Source organism: Oryctolagus cuniculus, chromosome 12 (genome assembly GCF_964237555.1).
Source record: "Oryctolagus cuniculus chromosome 12, mOryCun1.1, whole genome shotgun sequence".
NCBI classification, from domain to species: Eukaryota; Metazoa; Chordata; class Mammalia; order Lagomorpha; family Leporidae; genus Oryctolagus; species Oryctolagus cuniculus.
Window position 1 is genome coordinate 40,007,576 of NC_091443.1, and position 22,811 is coordinate 40,030,386.

At 35.7% G+C, this 22,811-nt stretch overlaps 1 protein-coding gene across 8 annotated transcripts in view; it reads left to right on the forward strand.

The window, feature by feature from the left end:
• RALGAPA1 (Ral GTPase activating protein catalytic subunit alpha 1) overlaps positions 1–22,811 on the forward strand; it is a 269,311-nt gene that overhangs the window by 222,984 nt on the left and 23,516 nt on the right. For all 8 annotated transcript variants that reach the window (XM_051822764.2, XM_051822761.2, XM_051822766.2 and 5 more), the window contains 2 exons: positions 5,648–5,806; positions 7,158–7,285. In XM_051822764.2, coding sequence (XP_051678724.2) covers positions 5,648–5,806; positions 7,158–7,285 — 287 coding nt within the window. The remainder of the gene's footprint in view (positions 1–5,647; positions 5,807–7,157; positions 7,286–22,811) is intronic.

Genomic DNA, 22,811 nt, shown 5'->3' on the forward strand with positions numbered 1-22,811 from the left:
TACCTAGAGTCACCCTTCTGTGCAATGTAACATAAGAACTTCTTAGTCCTATTTAACTACAGCTTAGTATCCATTAAACAGCATTTCCAGGTGCCAGCGCTGTGGCGCAGCAGGTTAATGCTCTGGCCTGAAGCGCCGACATCCCATGTGGGTGTCAGCTCTAGTCCTGACTGCTCCACTTCCGATCCAGCTCTCTGCTGTGGCCTGGGAAAGCAGTGGAAGATGGCCCAAATCCTTGGGTCCCTGTACCCCCACAGGAGACCTGGAAGAAGCTCCTGGCTCCTGGCTTCGGATCGGCACAACTCCGGCCGTTGTGGTCAGTTGGGGAGTGAACCGTCGGATGGAAGACCTCTGTCTCTAACTTCTCCTCTCTCTGTGTAACTCTGACTTTCAAATAAATAAATAAACCTTAAAAAAAGGTAATATTAAAAAAAGCAGCATTTCCACATCTTCTTCTCCCCTGCTCTTCCCAGCCTCTGATAACCACCATTATATTCTTTTTTTTTTTTTTTGAAGATTTAGTTATGCATTTGAAAGGCGTAGTTGCAGAGAGAAGAAGGTAGAGACAGAGACAGAGAGAGATCTTCCATCTACTGGTTCACTCCCCAAATGGCCACAATGACCCAGGCTGGGCCAAGTTAAAGCCAAGAGCCAGGAGCTTAATCTGATCTCTATGTGGGTGCAGGGGCCCAAAGTCTTGGGCCATCTTCCCCTGCTTTCCAGGCACACCAGCAGGGAGCTGGAACAAAAATGGAACAGCTGGGACTCAAACGAGCACCCATATGGGATGCCAGCGCCACAGGTAGTAGCCTTACCCACTACACGACAGCTCTGGCCCTCACCATTATACTCTTAACTTCTATGAAATCAACTTTTAAAAATTCCACGAGTGAAATTATTGGTACTTGTCTTTCCATGCTTGACTTATTTCACTTAATGTAACCATCCACGTTGTTGCAGATGACAAAATTGTATCTGTTTATGGCTGAATAGTATTTCATTGTGTGTTTGTACCATATTTTTTCTTTATGTACTCATTCATTTGATAACACTATATACCGATAACGTGATCTTACATACAAAAAACTATTAGAACAAAGTCAATGAAGTTGCAGATGCAAAGTCAACATATAAAAATTAGTAGTGTTGTTAGACACCAGTAACAGTTTATAATTAGCAGTTAACAATTGGTGAAAAGGAAATTTTTAAAGTCCCATTTCTAATAGCTGTAAAAATAAATATCTAGAAATAAATTTAACCACAGAGGTCCCAGATTTCTACATTGAAAACTATAAAACACTGATGAAAGAAATTGAGAACATAAAGAAATGGAAAGACACCCCATGTTCATAGAGTAGAAGAGTCAATATCCTTAAAGTGACCGTATTACCCAAAACAGTTCACAGTTGCAGTGCAATGTCTATGGAAACATCAATGATGTTTTTCATAAAATTTGAATGGAACTACAAAAGATACTCCCGTCCCCCGATTGCCAAAACACTCTTGAGCGGAAAGAACAAAGCAGAGGTGTTATACTGCCTGACTTTAAAATGTATTACAGCGCTGCAGTAATTAAAGCAACATGGCATTGGCATAAAAAACAGACATGTAGAGACCAATGGGACGGAATAGAAAACCCGAGAAGTAAACTCATGCATTTACAACCAACTGATCTTTGACAGAGGTGCTAAGGAACATGCAATGAGAAAAAGGTGGTCCTTTCGATAGATGGTGCTGGGAAAATTGGATATTCACATACAGAAGAAAGTAGACCCCTCTCTGGGTAATGTATAAAATCAACTCAAAATGGGTTAAAGATCTGAAACTTTGAACAACACCAGGGGAAACACTTCAGGACATTGGAAAGGGCAAGGATTTTTGAATTAAAACCACAGAAAACAAAAGCAGTAACAGACGAATATGATTTCCTCAAACTGAAGTACTGTTTTTAATCAAAAAAGCCTATAATGTAAAGGTGGAGAATGCGTGTCCTATGGTCCACATAAGGCCTGCCAAATCATTTGCTCTAGCCCTACTATAAGTATCCAGTGGCTTTTGACAGAAAATAAAAGTTCCCCGCCTCTGTATGATTTGCTATAAGGCTCCTACCTAAATATGTCCATTTTGATATTTTTACCTAAAATCTAAATGAAGACAAAAAACTTGAATTTACAAATAACTCATATCTGACAGAGCCAACACACAGCATAGTAGAATCAGGCTAACAATAGACCTTGATAAGTTTAAAGCTAATCCAATCATGATAAGGTAAACTTTAATGAGAATAAATATGAAATTCTCTCTATAGTTCTAGAAGTCTGTTGTACCTGCTCTTTTTTTTTTTTTAAGAAAAAAAAGCCTTGTTTAAAAAAAAAACAGTAAGAGTTTGAATTAACTATAGGTTCCTTTTAAGCCATTAACAATTTAGTGAACTGAATAACTAAGGAAGAAACAGTCCCACTATGGGTTTGCTATATTAGAGCATCTACTGATACCGTATTCTATTCCAGATACTAGAATTTAATAGAAACATCAGTAAACTGAGGCAATGATCCAGGATAATGAGTATGTTTATACACTGTAAGAAGAAGAACTAAGGACACTTTTAATCTGAAAAAGAAAGTTGAGATATTTATTAGCCTGAATTTCAAGTATCTGAAAGTATTATATATAGACTACAGATTAGATTTATTTGGTAAGGCTCATTTTGGAAGAATTAGCTTCAAAGGCAAGTTTTATCTTAGTATAAAGAATATCCTAATGATTCTGGCTTTTTAAAAATGAAATGAAGGGGTAGGCATTAGGCCTAGCAATTAAAATGCAGGTTAGGACACCCACATCAGATACCTGGGCTTAACCCCTGGGTCCTGCTCCTTGATCCCAGCTGACACAGACCCTCAGAGGCAGGGGTGACAGTGCGCTAATAGTTGTGTTCCTGCCACCCATGTGGGAGACCTGGCTTGCGCTCCAGCCCCAACAGTTGCAGGCATCTAGGGAGTGAACTCGCAAATGAGAGCAATCTCTGTGTCTGTCTCTCCCCCCACCGCATTTTAAAATGAATTATTAATTTAAAATAAGAAATGAAATGGGCTCATTTGTGCATTAGTAAACATCACAATCTTAGAAGAATTCCAGCAAGAGCAGGATATATACTTCAGGGTACTGTGTTGAGCTTTCCTCTTGGGTAAGAAATTCCAAGTTTAAGCTCTCTTCGAGTATTAAATTTTGCAATATATTGGGGACCTCAGCTTTATACATTTAATTGCTTCATCTTCATAAATACATAATGATCATCTATAGCCTGTTATAAACTTTGAGTTCCGAATGACTTTAGCAGCAGGTAAAGTGAATCTAAAATAGTTTGGTTGATAATGATTTTAACACATCTACCCCATGTACAGAAGCCTTGTACACCATTGCAAAAATGAATTAGCATTTGGTCCAAAAACGTGTAGCTAGAAACCTCCTTTCAGAATTTTCAGAGTATAGGAAAACCTACTAAGTATACGTAGAACACAGCCTTATAAGTCCATAAGAGACAGGAATAAAATTAGTGTGAAAAATATTTATGGCCTACAATTTACTAGTAACTCTTCACCACTAAAAATTCATGCTTTCAATATTTTTTCAAAAATTCCCAAGGCACATAGCAACAATTAGCAATTTCTCAATTTGTGTCTAATAATTATATCTCAATTTTGAGAGATGTAAAGACATGCCTCATCATGACAGCCTAATATAATTACTTGTTTAGCATTTGAATACAGATGATAAGGGATTTTCATGAAGCTTTTCCCTTAAAATGTTTGAACATGTTTAGGATGACTCTGTTAGATACATGGTTCTGTGCCAAAAATCTTCAGTGTAGCATCTTGACAAAAATGTGGTGCTCTTTTTCCATTAAACTTCTATAACAAACTTTAATCCTGTATGGAAGATATTTGAAGTCAAGCTTTGGTTATGAGATAAAAAGTACGGTTGCCCTTTTCTCTCATTTCTTTAGATAAGTGGGCACTAGAAATTATAGGTAGTTTTGGCAAGAGTTCAAGGGTTAATGTAGCAGATAAATAAAAGGAATTTTCTGTAAATTGAGACCTGCATTATTTCAGTTGTCTTGTCTTTCCTAACCTAACTCACTTAATTTTAAAAAGTAAATACTTAAATTCTTCCTGACAGTGTGCTCAGCTTTTACTATCGTTTATTACTTCAATTATACTTGATATCACTTAGAACAATCTGCCATTTGGAAATCTCAGTATAGCCTGGAGCTTAGTATTAGATCTGGCTGCTATTGTAACATGTACAGCATATGACATTAATGTATCAAAATTAGATTGGATCATCCCTCCTGGTTAAATTTATTTCACATTTCTTTTGTATTCAGTTAACATAAACCTATTAGGAAAGCTGACACATGGCGATGGCTGTATAGGAAGGATATTTTTAAAGTATTTTGATTAAAAAATGAAATTATAGAGCCATGGCTTTTCTGAATTGTGTAATCTTTTATGCCTTTTAAAAATGTCACAAAGCCCAAGTTTCATATCATTCCATTTGTGTGCGTGTGCGTGTGTGTGTGTGTGTGTTACACACACAGATATAAAGAGTTACTTTGGATTAAGAAGTGACAGAAGGGAGCCTTTCACTAGCTGCGTTTAACTCCTGTCTTTGTTTAAATCACACATTAAGTTTTTTTTTCCTATCCTGTTGTCTGTAAGCCAAAATAAATTGCACTTTTAAGAATAGCAGTTGCCCATATATTAGCTTATTGTATAAATATTGATGATACTTATCTCTTTCTCACTTCTAAACTTGCTCATCTGCAATATTTCCAGTTACCTGAAAGTGATGGAAAAGCTCATGTAAGATACTCACCCAAACAGACTTAAATGATTGTAGTGATAAAATCAATAAATATAATACAACAATGAAATTTTGTAATAAAAATCATGTTTATAACTCAAGACTCATGGGCATTGAGTTCATTTTTCTAATAATTAGAAACCAACTTCTGGATGCTTTGCTGTCTTAGAATTTTAACTATTAAATGTTAACTTTGTGAGCGATGGAAACAACTTTGTTAAGTACCGCAAATATTTAAACAACATCTTGTTAATATAACAAATCTCAAGACATTTATTTGGAAGAAATTTTAAGTTCCATAGGCAAAACCTGAAAGAAATCATAAAACCAATCAACTTTCTCATACTCAGTAGGCAATATATAATTTATGAATTATCTATTTTATTTCTGTTCCAGTTGCCTACTTTAAGCTACTTAACTGCTCATCAGCACTTTCAGAAAAAAAGAGAATTATTTCAAATCGGTCATTCTTTTAAAACACTCTTTTAAGCAGTCTTTAAAGGGTTGGTATAGTGGAGAACTGAGACATTTGCCAGTTAAAAATAGTATTTGGTCTGACTAGAAGGCTTTTTTAATCCAAGTTCTGTTTCTCATTGACTATGGAAAATTATAATTTTCTGTTCTTCTTTAGTGTCTCCTAAAGTCTTTAAGTGTGCCATTCACGTTATAAAAATGATTGAATGCATTTTTAAAAATTGATTTCTTTACCCTTTTGCCTTTTTTATACTGTATTGTCAGTAACTGACTGTATGAAGCACTATCCATGATTTTCTTGCTTTTCCAGTTGAGACATTTAGGAAATGATGAAGTACATATTGTTTGGTCAGAGCATACTAGAGACTACAGACGAGGGATTATTCCTACAGAATTTGGTGATGTCCTTATTGTAATATATCCAATGAAAAATCACATGTTCAGTATCCAGATCATGAAAAAACCAGAGGTAAGAACTCTATAACTTCTATTTTAGTAGTAGATTTTGGGTAGATTTGGGTAGTAGATTTTGGATTTATGAGTTTCTTTCCATCTTACAGAAGAGAAAGTAGAGTAGGCATTAAGTTGTGAAAATAGGGGGAAATATAACACAGACTTTCCTAGCTATATGTGTTCAAATGGGGGATGGCTAGTTAAAGCCAGAGGGAGAGCTCCTTTGTACTGAGCTCACAAAAACACTTACCTTTTATTAATAGAATGGTTTTAGTTTCCTAAACAACACAGTAAGAAGTACTCTTTCCCTTTAGAATAGGAACAAATGGTTCCTATATTTTTAGTTGATACATCTTGCAAAGATTGTATGATTTAATTTTTCTGGTAAATGAGAATGCTACCAATTTTTAACCCAGTTGATCTTGCTACCTTTCCTATGGTTGGGTCTTTTATATACCATTGGGTTGAAACACATTAGTACAGAAATATTTTATTTCAAGATAATAAAGTTTGGTAATTTGTTAGTGTGTTCCTTTCTCTGTTTTTTTAAATTGAATTCTTTTAGTAAATTTTCAGCAATTGATTGTGAATCTTCAGAATTCCTTGATTGGGTAAAGTTTCCCATGTGTCTTAAGGTTCATTCAAACCAGAGATCAGCAAACTGTCCCACAGGCCTGATTTTCTACATCCCACAGGCTAAGAATATATTTTTAGATATTTAAAGGATTTTTCTTCTTTAAAAATTTGAATATACAACAGAGACAATATATGGCCACAAAGCCTAAAATATTTACTGTATTACCCACAACTCATGTCCTTGCCTTCAGCTTCCATTTGTGCTCTCCGTGTTCAAATAGAACAACTTTTGAAACTGTCAGTCACCTGATAAAAAGGACATTTGTTAACAAATCTTTTTCTAATAAATCACTAAGTAAGTGTTTTAGGTTCTACAGTAAAGGTAGTATCACCCAAAAATAATGAAAAGCCAACTTCCTGCCATAAGAATATACATCTTTCCTGTGTTTGCTCAGTGGAGAAAAGGAAATTACCTCCTCTGTTGGGGTTTTGTTTATTATTTAAACTACAAAATCTTGAAAATAGGCAGGATATGTACATTATTTAGTCAGTTTTAGAAAACACATAGTTCTCCTGAATGAAACCCTATGGACCTTTGGCATTTTTTGTTTATATATTATCCTTACCTAAATGGCTCACTATGGAAAAGAATTTAACTTGAATGGTATTTTTACTGAATGAAGAAGTAAAGAGGAAGCAGAAGCACTTTTGTATGCAAAATGTCTTGATTGCTCTTACTTGCGGTCTTTCTACATTTTGAATATAAAATTATATTCTAATTTCTCAATCAGGTTCCCTTCTTTGGTCCACTTTTTGATGGTGCTATTGTGAATGGAAAGGTTCTACCCATTATGGTTAGAGCAACAGCTATAAATGCAAGCCGCGCTCTGAAATCGCTGATTCCGTTGTATCAAAACTTGTATCCTTTTTTTAAATGTATGGTTTATACTCTAACGTATGCCTGCTTCCAAAGGTAAATATTTCTTAGGTGTTAAGAACTTTGGGTTTCTGTATATTGATATTTAAATGATAGATTTCCTTCCCAGTGTTTGAGCAGTTATGGCATTTGAATGATATGTCTTCTTTTATATACTTTTCATCAGTACTGATCTCTTAATTAATTAGAGCATCATTATGTGCCAGGCACTCTGCTTCTCTGAGGGTACAGAAATAACCACTCATGCAAAGAACTCAGTGTAGTTGGGAAAACATATTCTTTTCAGTATGTGCCATAATAGAGGTACAGGCATGTATTCCAGAAGTATAGTAACAAATGATCTGTGGCTCAGCTGAAAGGGGTGGTGGCATCAGGAAATGTATCTGAGAAATGTGAGGACTGAACCAATCTTGAAGGAAGAGTAAGTTACTTATATGGAAGAGATTAAGAGCTTTCCAAGTAGAGGAAATATCACCAGAGACAAGGAGGTATGAGAGGGCCTGGGAAACTTAAGAACATAGCTTGTAGAGACAAATTGCCTGGCTTCCCCTTCCTTAGCTTGTGTAGTCTTGTGCACATTAATTAACCTGAGCTTCCATTATCTAAGAAAGGAGGACAGTGATAGTATCTAGTTCATGGTGACATGAGAACTATAAATGAATATTTATATGTAAAGCTCTTAAAACAGTGCCTGTCACATAGTATGTGCAAAGTTTTAAAATTTATTTTCTGATATTTTCTAAAGTGAATTTTTATTTTCCATATTTTTCTATATGATTAAAACATTACATTATTATATTACATTATTGTATTACATTATTTTTCTTTTGCATAATAAGTTTTGTGCTAAGTGTAAAATATCTTAGTTTGATTCTACATGAAATAGATTTATTCTAACTTGGTAGTCCACCACATATATTTTCCTGTCTGATGAAAATCAAGCTAAGCAATGTGATTTGATTATTATGTGATTTCTCATGTATTCTGACACTATGATATGAAATCACGGGTAGATCATAGCTTGTTACATTGATTAAGGTTAGTGACATTGTAACGTGTATTCAGTTACTTTAAGTTGAAGATTCAGATGTGAAGTGGTCATGTTTAATGCAGTGATAAGGATTGAGGAGCCCTGAATTTTTAACAAAAATATAATTTGGAGAAATCCACTAACTAGAAAGCTGCCAATTGAAAAATTCCATTGGGTAAGTTTAATGAGTAATATAGGCATGGGAAAAAACTGTTTATTTTCTGAATCTCTTGTCTGAGTATGCAGTCTGTTGGTGGTTTTTAAAGATTATTTTGAAGCAATGAGGAGGAACCATTAAGAAGAGCCTTTAGAGTTTTTTTAACCATTGCTGAGTTCACCAAGAAATCTGGTGTTCCTCTACTTTTAAGACCCTGAATCTGGAAAGCCACTTCACATGTGAATAAGCTATGAGATTGATTCATGCAGTGTGTATTCACTGTTCACACACCACATGGCTTTTTCTAATTTATTTTTTATTTTTCTATTTGCATGAACTTCCTAAATACAACTTTAGGAACATAGTAATTCTTCCAGTCATACCAGCCCTCCCATGCACACTCCTACCTTCCTACCCCTCCTCCTCTTCCCTCTCCTGTTATCAGTCTTGTTTTTTACTAAGATCTATTTTCATTTAACTTTATACACATAAGGTTAATTCTATTCTAGGTAAAGAGTTCAACACTTTGTATGAGGAAGAAAAAGAGAAAGAAAAACATTGAAAAAAAAACTGTCACATGCCCTTTTTTTTTTTTTTTAAGATTGATTTATTTGAAAGGCAGAGTTAACAGAGAGGCAGAGAGAGAGAGGTCTTCTATCCACTGGTTCACTCCTCAAATGACCACAGTGGGCAGAGCTGTACCAATCTGAAGCCAGGAGACAGGAGATTCTTCCAGGTCTCCCACATGTGTGCAGGAGCCCAAGGACTTGGGCCATCTTCCACTGCTTTCCCAGGCCTCAGCAAAGAGCTTTTTGCAAGTGGAGTGGCTGGGACTCAAACTGGAGTCTATATGGAATGCCAGCACTGCAGCTGCCGGCTTTACCCTCTAAGCCACAGTGCCAGCCCCTCATTTTTAGAGGTATAGCTCCACCCCCCATATACAGTATTTTTTCCTTTGAACAAAGCAAGATACTTACTATCAAAGTTCTCCCTTTCCTAATTAGCTTTTTCTAAATTTTAATTCTTCTGATTTTCATCTCATAATATTGTCATAAAAGCTTTGTGGTTTTAATCTAGTTCTTGGAGTATACTTTTCAGTTTGATGTCTCCTGAATATCTCTAGAAAGGCAGCTAATATCTGGAGTATATATATTATGTAATATTGTATGTGTAATAATATATAATATGCATGTTATAATATATAAATATATTGTATATAATATAAAATATATAAAATATATATTTCACTGGCAATTTTCTATAGATATAGATAGATAGATTATTGCCAGTAAAATAATTTTATCCTGTTAGCTTAAATCTTTTTGGAAAGTGGTGAAATAAAGTTGGATTCTAATGTAGAACCCTATTCGCCTCTTGTGTCAAAACAAGAACTCAATTTATTTTATTTTTATTTATTTTTTTATTTATTTATTTTTTTTTTTTTGACAGGCAGAGTGGACAGTGAGAGAGAGAGACAGAGAGAAAGGTCTTCCTTTGCCGTTGGTTCACCCTCCAATGGCCGCCACGGCTGGTGCGCTGCGGCCAGCACACCGCGCTGATCCGATGGCAGGAGCCAGGAGCCAGGTGCTTCTCCCATGGGGTGCAGGGCCCAAGCACCTGGGCCATCCTCCACTGCACTCCTGGGCCACAGCAGAGAGCTGGCCTGGAAGAGGGGCAACCGGGACAGAATCCGGCGCCCCGACCGGGACTAGAACCCGGTATGCCGGCGCCGCAGGCGGAGGATTAGCCTAGTGAGCCGCAGCGCCGGCCCAAGAACTCAATTTATTGAGCAAAGATAAACTTTGTGATCTGAGGTACAAATCACATTTAAGGTAAATATCTCAACAAGTAGTTAACACAGAACCAGAGTGTTGGGGTTTCTGTTTTTTCTACAACCAATTTCATATTCTTCTATTTCAGATTTTCTTCTTATGCTAGAGGTATGAAAGTTGGATTTAGGAAACACTGATTTTTAACTTGAGCTGTCTTGCAGTCTTGTTGAAATCATAGAATTACTGACTCTCATATTCTTTATCTGTAAAAGAGATGTAATAGCCATCTCAGAATTGTTATATAGATTAAATAGATGATGAAATGTGCTTAAATTTACTATTCTAAAAAAAAGAAATTGGATGTGCTTAATAAATTTCCTTATTTTGTGTAATAATTAATTCTGTTATGTGTAAAGATTTTAGACAACGTAAAACAATTCTACCCAACACCAAGGAATTGTTTAATTGGGTTTTTATAAGGTTACTTCCAGAAATTCATGGAAAATGGAATTAAAAGATGTTTATTTTGGTGTAAAACAATTTTAAATGTTTGTATAGTTTTTCATATTATTTTTTCATATTATTTCCATGGACTTTTAGAGAATCCCTAACATCTGTGGATTTTAAAGGTTTTTTTTTGCCTTTGAAGTCTATTTTTCAACAAACTTTTTGAATTACCTAGTTGATTAGTAAGTAGGAGTTGATTGGGTTTGATACTCAGACTTCATGATATTTTAGAAATTAATTATGTGGAGGCATTAATACCATACTGGAGAATATTCTAGGATAAAAAGGGATGATTTCAGGTGAAAATAGTAAACATGAATACTTTATTTATATAAATAGTAAATCTGAAGGATTTCTACCTGCAAAATTGCTTCAGGAACACTGAGAATAAAAACACTGAATCAGATGATCAAATCATTCTTGACTTTGAAGTTTGAATTTAGAAGCTCTAAGAAATTGTTTCCTCATACTATTTAAGGAAAATTAGCCCTTTGTATCTGCAAGTTTTATATCCTCAGATTCAAACAACTGCAGATTGAAAATATTCAGAAAAAACTGTATTGAACACAATCGTTTTTTTCTCCACATTATCACCCAAACAATACAGTACAGCAACTATGTATATAACATTTATGCTGTATTAGGTATTAAAAAAATCCAGAGATGATTCGAAGCATATGGGAGGATTGCCTAGGCTATATGCAAATACTGTGTCATTTTATATAAGGGACTTGAGCATCTGCAGACTTGTGGTATCTGCCAAGGTCCTGGAACCAGTTAGTCCTTCACTGTATCTCCAAAGTGAGGAGGTGAAATAGTAGAGACTTCCCTAGTCTTTCTCTCCTGATCTGAAGAATGCATAATCATCTTTCACATTTTCGGAAGATAATTGCTTTATACAGGTAGATTACTTCATATTTCAATCAAAGTCTATATAATAAGTTCCAATTAACCTTGTATTTTAAGATACTAAAATATAGGGATATCTCTTAATTTTATATGAATAATTTCACAAATATAACATTAAATTTTAAAATGAATGTTTTTAACAAATAATTTCCATTAAAAGCATGCCTTCCAGAACAGATCGATATACTTAACATAAAATACAACAGAAATTGAGATAGAAGTAAGCTTTTTAAACTAACGGGGTTAATACTTGAATCCTTAGAAGTGAAGGGTTAAAAATGTAATAAACTCAATTATGTTTGGGAAATTGTACTATTTTGTGAGTTATTTTATGCCCAAAGTGCCCACTAAGATTCCACAGCATAAATTGTGCTATTTATGATCATTAAATACAGTTTAAATTTTATCCTAGGAATATCTTCTCTAACTATGAATCTAATGTTGTTCACTAAATGAGGACAATATTGATTGTCATATGCTGCCCAAATCGATCATGCTGGCAGCCAGAATTACAGTAATCTGTCAGTATTGATGACTGTCTTTCAGGCTTTGAAACCTCTCCTTCACTTCACTTGTCCTTTCTTGCATTACTTGTACTTGAAAAGCATTTTCCTGCAACCTCTGATATTGTCAGCTAGGTACTTTTTTTTTTCCTCCCGTCTCTTGAGCTCAATTTGTTGGTTTGATCATACAATTAGAATTGAATTGCAACACTGGGGAGGCAGACTAGGCCAATTCTGGGTAACCATTGGCCCAGAGGGGTATTTCAGGTTTGCTCTTAGCTGTTATTAGTTATCTGTTTAAAGAATGTTGGTTTTGTTTTTGCAGTGGGAACAATAATTCCAAAGCGTTCATTTCATGACCTTAGCCATCTGACTATTCCTTAAATAAAAGAAATTAATTTTTTTAATCCTAAGTATATTTTGATTCAGACTTCTGAATGTACAAAGGTCAAATATGATTCTGTCATGTATCTACTGTTTGTGTTATAATGTGAGATACATTACACAAAGAACAAGTGAGAAGTTAAAATATATAAAAACATGTTCTATTAGTCATGGTTTTCAGAGAAGCAGAACCAATAGGAAGTGGGGGGTTGGTTCTAGAACCCCAGGTGGACACCAAAAATCCACAAATGCCCATGTCCCCTATATAAAATAGGGTAGTATTTGCATATAGTCTACACATATCCTTACATGTACCTTAAATCTCCTCTAAATTACTTATAATTCCCAATACTCTATAAATATTATATAGTTATCATACTGTATTATTTAGGGATTAATAACAAGAAAAATAAGACTGTACAGTTATAATTTTTTCCAAGTATTTTCAGTTGAAGGTTGTTTAAGGTCTTGGATGAGGAGTCCATACATACAGAGGGCTGACTGCACATATATAAGGAAATATTTCTTTGAAGTAACTGACTCATGCACTTAGAGGGGCTGGAAAGTCTAAAATCTGAGACCTAGGGGAGCATTGATGTTGCAGTTTGAGCCTGAAGGCATCTAGAGGCAAAAATCCCTTCCTTTCTCAGGGGACTGCAGGTTTTTTGACAAAGGTGTTGACTGGATGCAGCAATCTAGAGGGTAATCTGCTTTACCCCAAGTCTACTGATTTATATGTAATCAAATCTTAAAAAATAACTTCATGGGAAAAAAATAGATTGGTGTTTGACCAAAACCTAGGTCCTAGGACCTGGTCACATTGACATATAAAATTAATGTACAGTCTTGTTTTTCTTGAGTTTTCTTTTTAACCTTTCTTATTATAAATATAATTTGAGGAAATAAATAAATCCCAAATGTAATTTATGCTGAATAATTACAGTTTAACAATTACCAGATCAAGAAATGGAACTGTACTGTTTTTCTTCAAAAATATTTGTTGATTGCTGGCAGAGTAGTAGAAAAGATTTTGAGAGGGATGCAGAGACAAGCCAGTAATCCTTTCCTTATCAAGCTTATAATAGGGGGAGAATCATATGGTGCATTAATACTGATACACCAGGGACAGGAGTTTGGCCTAATGATTAAGATGTCCACATCCCATATTGGAGTGCGTCAGTTAGATGCCCTACTTTGTATCTCCTAACTTCAGGTTCCTGCCAATGGAGACCCTAGGAAGCAGCAGTGATGGCTTCCTACTGCCCTTGTGGGAAACCTGGATTGAATTCCTAGCTCCCAGTGTTGGCCCTGGCACAGTGCTGGCAGATGTAGACATTTGAAGAGTGACAAGTGGATAGGAGAGTGCTCTCACTCTCTCTGCCTCTCGAATTAAAAAAAAGTTAATGTCTTCTTTAAAAAGAATAATTATATGTGATAAAATGAAAGTGTCTTGGTAAGATTATAGAAAAAAATCTGTGAAAGTCCCAAAGAGGAAAAAACTGTGAAGTCAGATTAGGAAAGAATGCATAGAAAACTGGGTCTCAACTGGTAGAGTTTCAGTAGGTAGAATGCTACATGGTGGTTATAATTCTTAGGATTTCCAGTTTTGGGTTTTGTGTGTGTATATTTTATATGAGTAATATTCTGAAATACACACTATGGGAGATATTACACAATTAAATGGGATGTTAAGGGTATACTTTTTTATGTGGGTTTAATATTATTTCCTACCATGAGCAATATTATTTGACTTCTCCTAATCTGTTTAGATTTGACTTTGCCTTAATGTCAGAATTGGGTTTCTGTTTATCAGACAAATTGCCAGAAGTCAATGATCATTCTTCAATTAGTCACAGTTTGTTATTCCTATAGTTCTGCTACTCAAATGTAAAGAACCTGTTGTAAAAGTATGAAAGCCAAAACTAAATGAATTGTAATTGATTGGCTCCACTAATGCATTTACCTTTCATTAGGATAGAACTTTATAAAACCTCTTAGGGGTGCCCTCAATATTGCTGTCATTTCATGTTAGAACACAATGAGTTAATTGAGAAGCTACATAATTTTTTGTATCTACTCTCTTGTTTATCATTTTCTTAGAAGGTAACATCAATAAGTATGGGCTATCCTTAATTAACTCTATAAGGAGAGGATAGTAATAGTACCAAACTCAGGATGGTTGTAAGGATTAAATGAAATTTTCCCCATGAAGCACTAAGCAGCTTATCTGTCACATCACAAGAGCCCAGAAAGTGGTAGCTACATGGTAGTTGATGATACTGTTGTCATTCTCTACATTGACACTGGAGGTACTCTTCTAAACACTGACTTAGTATAGCAGGAGGATATGATGGCTCTTGACTGCTTATTGAAATAAGTCTAAATTTTTGACCACCTGCAAGCAATTTTTCCTTATCTTACTCTCCAGCCCATGTTTCTCACTGTAGTTTTACACTCGATCTTAGCCAAAAGGCTGAGAAGCAGCTTGTACTTGCACTTGTACTCCTCCCCAGTTCCACCTCCTTCCTTACCCTCATCCCACCCCACTGACGCCCAGGACCCTTTGTGTGTCTAGCTAAGCCATATTAGCCCTGAAAGTCCTTCTCTACTTTTAGGCCTATATTTTCACTCTACCTGCACTCTTATTTATCTCGATCTGCTCTGTAATTGGAGCGTTTAAGACATTGCTATTAAATAATTTTGTTGTGCTGAAACATCCCTTTGGTCTGCCAAGCCTTACAGTCTGTGTATACAAACAGAGACATGATCTGAACAGGGGCCCTGAGAATGTGCAACAGCTCTACAGGAGCTCTTATGTTTCCTGTACTACTTCAGTTTTAATTTGTTCAGCTGTGGTTTTTTTTGAGGCATGGCAATGTATGCCTTTGATGTTACTTAATTTTGAAGAGGTTTTTTACAGTCATTACAGGGATGTCATTATTGCAGACTTTTGAAAGTTTAGTTTTGGTCTGGCAAATCGAACTGGATCCTTTCAAAAAAATACAAAAACAATAAATTTGAATACCTTGGATACATAATAAATTATGATAGAGTTTAATCTGTAGAGTTGAGCTTATATGTCTGAAAGTAGCATTGTTTCTTAATATTCTGTGGAGACAGTCTTTTAAGATTTACTAATATGGACCATTTATTTTTCTTATATTTATACTTACAATGTACTTACAGAACTCACAAAATGACTTTAATACCTTCCCAGCTTCTATTCCTAAACATTTTTAATTCTTAGGAATATTTTAGATTTTTATCCTCTGTCAAGAACTTATTTGCAGTTCTGACAGGCTTATTAAAATTGCCAAGCAATTTGGAATCATTCATTTATTCACCAGATATTTATTGATTATCTTCTGTATGGGAATTACTGTGAGAGAAATGCTATGACTAGAAAGACATAGTCTTTCCAGTGGTTTACAATCTGATCCCAGACAGAGAGCCCTGTGGATGGATGAATGAAATACATTCCAATGAGAGTCTGGTAATAGTGACATATAAACAGAGTAGGGTAGTTAAGGTGATTAATTTTAAGTGGGAGAGGATGGGAAGATAGGAAATTAGGAATGGCTTTACCTAGAAAGCATATTCTGCTCCAGACATCAGAAATGTGTGGGATTGAGGCAGACAAGGGTCAAAGAAAGGTATTTCAGGGATAGGAACTGGGCATAAAGGCACGGAAGTATGAAACATCAAGAAATACAAGGAGTTCAGCTACTAGGTAACTAAAGGCAAAGAGAAAAGTGGCGGCAGCTGAAGATCAAGTCCAAACCAGATACTGTAGTCAAGCAGAAAGAAAACCAGTGTTTTCTAATGTTACTATGTGAGGGTAATTCAAAATGTTTATGGAAACTAGAACTTAAAAATTTATTTTGTGAGGCCAGTACTGTGGCATGGCGGGTAAAGCTGCTGCCTGCAGTGCCAGCATCCCATATGGGCGCCGGTTCAAGTCCTGGCTGCTCCACTTCTGATTCAGCTCCCTGATGTGCCCTAGGAAAGCAGAAGATGGCCCAGATCATTGGGCCCCTGTACCCACATGGGAAACCCAGAAGCAGCTCCTGGCTCCTGGCTCCTGGCCTCAGATCAGCCCAACTGCAGCTGTTGCAGCCATTTGGGAGTGAACCACTGGATGGAAGACTTTCTCTCTCTCTCTCTCTCTCTCTCTCTCTCTCTCTCTCTCTCTCTAACTCTGCCTTTCAAATAAATAAATCTAAAAAATATTTTTGGTGCACAAAAACTTTGTATATTTGAAGGGTCTTCAAAAAGTTAATACAAAATGCATATTATGAAAAAACTAAATGGATTTCAAAAATTTTTGCACTAAGATAAATCTATTTTTAAGATTTATTTATTTATTTGAAAGAGTTATAGAGAGGGAAAAATAGAGATCTTCCATCCACAAATTCACCCTCTACACGCTGCAACGGCCAGAGCTGGGTCAGTCTGGAGCCAGGAGCTTCATCCAAGTCTCCCACATGGGTGGAGGGGCCCCAGCACCTGTGCCGTCTTCTGCTGCTTTCCCAGGTGCGTTAGCAGAGAGCTGGATTAGAAGTGGAGCAGCCAGGACGCAAACTGGTGTCCATGTGGGATGCCAGCACCGTAGGTGGCAGCTTTACCCCCTAAACCATAGTGCCAACCTTTAAATGTTTCTTTTAAATCCACTTTTTTGTGAACTTTTTGAAGTACCCACGTGTGGTAGCTAGATTCAGTAGTGAAAATTCTTTGTTTTTTGTATGTTTTTTTACCTGTGGAATAGCAGAAAAGTTGCCATTTGAGTTCATTAATTTTCATGTTCCAGTAAAGTATTTCCAAATAAGTATATATATATTATTTGTGTAAAGTCATTTTTATAATTGAGCAATTTATGATAGACTCAAGGTACTCTCTTCATTCTTAACAATTGTTTTTCCTATGAAATACTTCTACATTATTTTGCTTTCATATATTATCAACAAAGGAAGTACAAAGTACTAAAATAAGTTTGTGAAAAGAATTAAAAGTATGAGTTTGTGTTGGTGCAAGTCTTTTCCTAAATATGCACAAAAATGTGTACTATGAAAAAACTAAGCATGGATTTTAAAAACTTTTTTATACCAAATGAACTCAGACTTTTACCTTCATACTTTTATCCTATTCTTAGCCATACTTTGACTTTCTGTCAAAAAAAAAAAAAAAGAAAAGAAAAGAAAATACCAAAAGAAAAGAAAGTCTTACCACCATCTTATCTATTTTGTCAAATCCAGTGTGACAAAGTTGTCCATACATGCCAGTCTAGACAGTTGGGTCATCTCAAAGTAGGCCAAAAGAAAGATAGGGAACCTCATCAGGGCCTGGGCAGGCTATTCCATAAAACCACAAAACTTGATGTTTTTCTTCATCCATCTTATTCCCTTCTCACATGTGCTGGAACAGAGATTTTCTTAATTTTTTTCTGTATCAAAACCCTATGTTGTTGCTATGTAGTGATAATGGTACAATGATATACTTACATTGTTATTCACCACACCTACTACATAATGTGCAAATTTTATTCTAGTCTTTGTTTAAATATAAAAACTATAGATTCAGATGCTGTTTGGGGATTTCAGAGAACAAAGAATAAAAAATGTAAAGCTGAAATTAGTCTTTAAACTTGTTTGATATAGGAATTGAAGTGCTTTTAATCCATTCTTTTCATCTTACTAAACATAAAGGTTTCTGATAACTGAATTTTTAATAATTAAATATGGAATTAAACTGGGTAACAAGTCTCCCCATTTTCTTCTAACTGCTTTTCCTCAAACACTAGAATACAGCCTATTTAAATCTTAACTTTTGCTTGCCAAACCACTGTTACCGTCCATCTGTTCATGCCAATTGTAAAGAAGGTTCGTTTTTTAGTGAAGCTTTGCATTTCACATAAGGTATGTGAAGTGAAATTTCACAAGGGACATGATGGATCCTGATTCTTAGTGATAAACCTTTGGGGCCATCAGGGTTGGCATATGGTTCAGTATGATATGAAGGCTTGGGTTCCCTGGCTTCACTTCTTTGGCGTGAAGCTGATAAAACCTGGCTCTTGAGTATTATTTCACTGGACACCAATCATGGGCAGCAGGAACTGCCCATTTAACTCTCTGTGGGAAGGAAGCCCAGAGAGCATTCACAATGGTACCATTGTCAAGTTGCAAACTGCTCTGAACAGCTTGACAGCACTAGGGAGGAGGGGAAGGGGTTGCTTTACTAATTGCTGTTCAGAAAAGAGAAAGAACAAAATAGCTGTTGTAGAACTGATGTTTCCACTTTTACTTACTCTCTTGATAGGACTCTTGACTTTTATTTAGCACATAGCTACTATCAAAAAGAAAGCAAATGAGTATATTTAAGCAGCCACCTGTAGTAATTCCTTGGTATGCCATTATCTGTTTTCAGCCTGCTGGATTGTAGTAGAACAAAAGTCTGTTATGATTTTTTTTATGTTAGATAAAATGGTTTTCAGTCTTCATAAAAATCTTAATTGAGTAGTGGATTAAAAAATCATTGCAGTACACATATAAGTTCATAAATGTGGTTTAATTTCCTTTATACTTTGCTTTTTAGAATTTCCAAATAAACAAATACATACAAACTATATTAATGTAGAAATATAAATTAACATGCATAACAGTTGCAAGTGCTAAAATAATCCATGAAAGGTAAATTATTCAGTACATCTTAAGGTTAAATATTGGATTAATCATTTAAATGAGTAGCTGATAAATATTTCAGTTGTTCATGGTTACCTCATTGAATTCTGTCTAGTTTGTATATCTTTAAACTGAATATAAGAGTTGTTTCCTTTTTTATGAAGTGTGGTATGCCCTGGCATTTTTATAAACATTCCTCTTGGCCTTTCCATTTCCTTCTCTCAGTCTTATCGACAAGCAGTTGGTTATTCTGGTGCAAAACAACAGTGACCTACAACCTAAGGTAAAGTAAAGTATATTTTCAGCCACCCAGGATTCTGACTCAACCACATATTTCCATAGATTGTTTTTTCAGCTAAAATTGATTCAATTGTATTGTAATATTGTAATTTATACTACATGTCCTTAAATAGGATCAGAAAGAGATTTGTAAGAAACTTTCTAAGCCTGTAAATTTATTAATGGGATGCTCTTGCTAAATTTGGGGGAAATCAAATGCATGTTTTGTAAAATTAGTAAGTCTGTGAAATTCTCCAGTATTCTATCTCCTCATTTCCCTTTAAGTGATTTTAGTAAATGGGTACCAGTGTAGTATTTCAAAAACAGTAATTCATTGAATGCCCATTCTTCCTTTTACTGTAGAATAGATTATATTTAAGTCAAGATTAATGGATAGATTTTGATGCTAAAGTCCAGTGTCTAAGCCTACCATTCCCTGGGGGTATACAGTGCATTAGTTTAAGCCAATATACTGCTTATCATAGATCCTATGACACTGTCTTAAATGACAGTTTGCTGTACTTTGTTACTACTTACTATGATAATAAAATCACTTTTTTTCATATTCCTGATAATTACAGCATTTAAACAAAATGATAATTAAATTAGTGCACATTTAAGTAGAGATAACACTTAAGTAATTGTACACTGTAAAATTTCACTTATTTGTTTTTTTTTTTTCTTTTTCCAATCTTCTGACAGGGTCCATGTTTAGTACTTAGTTCAAAATGTACTGAAATTTTTGTTCCCAAAAGGAACACCATAAAATGGTTAGGTTTCTAGTAATCCGCCAACCTCCCTGCCTAGTGTTTTTTTTTTTTTTTAACTCTTATTCTAATACTGGTGATTTTGAGTCAGTTCTCTGACTATGAAAGTCTCATTATTACTAAATTAATGACAGTATTTTTATAGGGCTTAAAAATACTGAAAGTACCAAATTTTAATTTCATTAAATTTGAAATCCAGATAAATTTATTTTTCCATTTGATGTTTCATACTAGTTTCAGGAAGTAGAATCTATATATGATTATATGCGTATACACACGCACATTTGATAATCATGATAGTGCATTTTGGAAGCCACCACTGATCATTAGATTATTAAATCAGGAAATATTTTCAGAGCCTTTCAGTAGGTTTAAATTTTTAAGCCTGTTTATTTAAGGTTAATCTTTTTAAATATATTTACAAGAAGTCTGGTAGAATTGGCCTCACCAATTTTTTAATGTTTTCTTTAGTAATTGACTGATTTATGAATCATTATATATTGTCCAAATTTTATTCAACTCCAGCTTTCAATAATAGGGCTATCCTCACACTGCCTTAGCACCTGTTATGGATTTTGAGTCATCTGGCAGCCCATGGGACTTAGATAAAGAAGTACCAGGTGTCCTGCCTGTCTCCTAATTGAGACGCAGTGAAAACAATATAGACTTGGCAATATGGTTAAAAGGATGGATTAAAGCCCAGCTTTGTCTGCTCTGACAAATCACAGCTTTTCCTTCATGGTGTAGATAGTATCAGCTACTAAAGAATTTCATTAAGATAAGGCATCTAAAAAATAGACAGTTTGTCATAACCTGTTGCAGACTTTCAGAATTTCTATTAACATGGCATAAGTAAACAATATTAATACCAAGGTTCATGCCATTTGTTTAGGGCAATTGTCTTTTTTACTACATACGAATTAGACTGCATGTTTCTTGACAAAGTTAACTATACTAGAAAAGAAATGGAGTATCCTTTCCCTCTGCCAGACCATTAATTTACCAGATTTTTGTTTAAAAGGTAAGCAGTATACTTTATTTTATAAACCAACATTGCCGATTAGCCCATGCAATATTTAATTACCCATACAGTTCAGGAAAACATTCTACTTTACTATGGATAATAGCCATGAGACCCTTGAAATGTCCTTGCAAATGTACCCACCCATATCTTTATTTCAATAAAATTATTTATTTTTCATTATTTAGGACCCTGTACAATGTTTTGCCTCATGTTTAAAGATATTTCATGGCTAGATGCCAAATGTAATTTTTCTTTTTTATTTTGAACATACAAGGATTTTTACTATAGTATAATAGCTAAAATATAGTAAAATACTATTTTACTGTACTAATATATAATAAACAAACATCTTTCAAAAACCACTAGTCTTAGAATTTAAGTTAATATTCGTTGTTCTGCCTTTGACATAACTAACTTGCCTAATACACCCTTGGTTTTTTTGCACACAACACCCAGATAATTGAGATTGAATATAGAAAGAGCACTCAACTATTAAGAGACTGAGGCTCTAGTCCCAACTTTACCCATCAGCAGCTTTGCCTACTTTGTTTTTTAAGATTTATTTTATTTACTTGAAAGACAGAGTCACAGAGAGAGGCAGAGACAGAGAGGTCCTCCATCCACTGGTTTACTCTCCAGATGGCCGCAACGGCTGGAGCTGCACCGATCTGAAGCCAGGAGCTTCCTCCAGGTCTCCCACATGGGTACAGGGGCCCAAGGACCTGAGCCATTTTCCACTGCTTTCAGGCCATAACAGAGAGCTGGATTAAAGAGGAGCAGCCAGGACCAGCACTGGCGCCCAGGTGGGATGCCGGCACTTCAGGCCAGGGTCTTAACCCACTGCGCCACAGCGCCAGCCCTACTTTTTCTTTTTATTTATTTGACAGGTAGAGTTACAGACAGTAAGAGAGAGAAAGAGAGAGAAAGGTCTTCCTTCCATTGGTTCACTCCCCAAATGGCCACAACAGCTAGAACTACGCCTATCTGAAGCCAGGAGCCAGGTGCTTCTCCTGGTCTCCCATGCAGGTGCAGGGGCCCAAGGACCTGGGCCATCCTCCACTGCCCTCCGGGGCCACAGCAGAGAGCTGGACTGGAAGAGGAGCAACCGGGACTAGAACACAGCACCCATATGAGATGCCGGCGCTGCAGGCAGAGGAATAACCTAGTGTGCCACAGCTTCGGCCCCCCCCTACTTTGATTCTAAGATTTATTTATTTGAAAGGCAAAGTGACAGAATTTCCATCCACTGGTTCACTCCCCAAATGGGCAGGGTCAAGCCAAAGCCAGATACCTGGAGCACCTTCCAGGTCTCCCACATGGCTGGGCAGGTATCCAAGCACTTAGATTATCTTCTGCTGTTTTCCCAGGTATATTTGCAGGGAGCTGGATCAGACGTGCAGCAGTCATGACTCTAAACAATGCTCATATGGGATGCCAGCATGGCAGGTGACAGCTTAACCCACTGTGCCACAGCACTCCCCAGCAGCTTTGTTTTATAGAGC